Genomic DNA, 618 nt, shown 5'->3' on the forward strand with positions numbered 1-618 from the left:
GTGCCCCTAAGTAGAATCGCTCATCAATGTTAAATCCCAGGTCATTAATAGAGCAGTGAACAACACGGGTAAATGTGCATATAGGTAGTTCCTAAGGTCGAAGCTTTCGGAAGAAATAGGTCAAGTGTGGGTAGCCTAAGCGTACATAAGTTGTTTTCTGAAACACAAAAATGTAGTTTCAAGTCGATTTAAATATAAAAACTTCTCTTCGGCATACCGCAGATGCCGCTTTTCTAACCGGGATAACAGTGTCCCCGTTATATTTCTTGTGCGATTCCAAATCACGACAGAGTTGGCCATTCGGCAATTCCCTTGAAGGACTTTTCTTTATGGCACACAGAATACCCTGCCCTTTGATTGGACTGCCTTCCTTGGATGGTGGAGTCGTGTTGCAAGGCCGAATTGATGTCAACACTTGATCGGCATCGGATGGGTTGACTTTCGCCTGCCTCATTTTTGAAGGAAAGACAGATTCTGAGGGGACTCGATAATTTGCTAAAAGCAAGAAAAAACACTTTTGACCCACGATGTTCCATCGTAAAGTGTCCACAATACATCATAATGCATCATGCAGTAAATGTTACTTTTCAATTATCACCTTGCAGGTGAAAAGTTGGT

The 618-nt window shown here is 42.2% G+C and overlaps 1 protein-coding gene across 1 annotated transcript; it reads right to left on the reverse strand.

Moving 5' to 3' along the window:
- Positions 1-217: 217 nt before the first annotated feature.
- Positions 218-454, reverse strand: T265_16094 (hypothetical protein; the record flags this gene model as incomplete). The annotated part of the gene is made up of 1 exon (XM_009179603.1): positions 218-454. A coding segment is annotated over one exon (237 nt), but the record flags the coding sequence as incomplete, so codon positions are not given.
- Between the last annotated feature and the right edge of the window lie 164 nt (positions 455-618).

This window comes from Opisthorchis viverrini (assembly GCF_000715545.1).
Source record: "Opisthorchis viverrini unplaced genomic scaffold opera_v5_4355, whole genome shotgun sequence".
NCBI lineage: Eukaryota > Metazoa > Platyhelminthes > Trematoda > Opisthorchiida > Opisthorchiidae > Opisthorchis > Opisthorchis viverrini.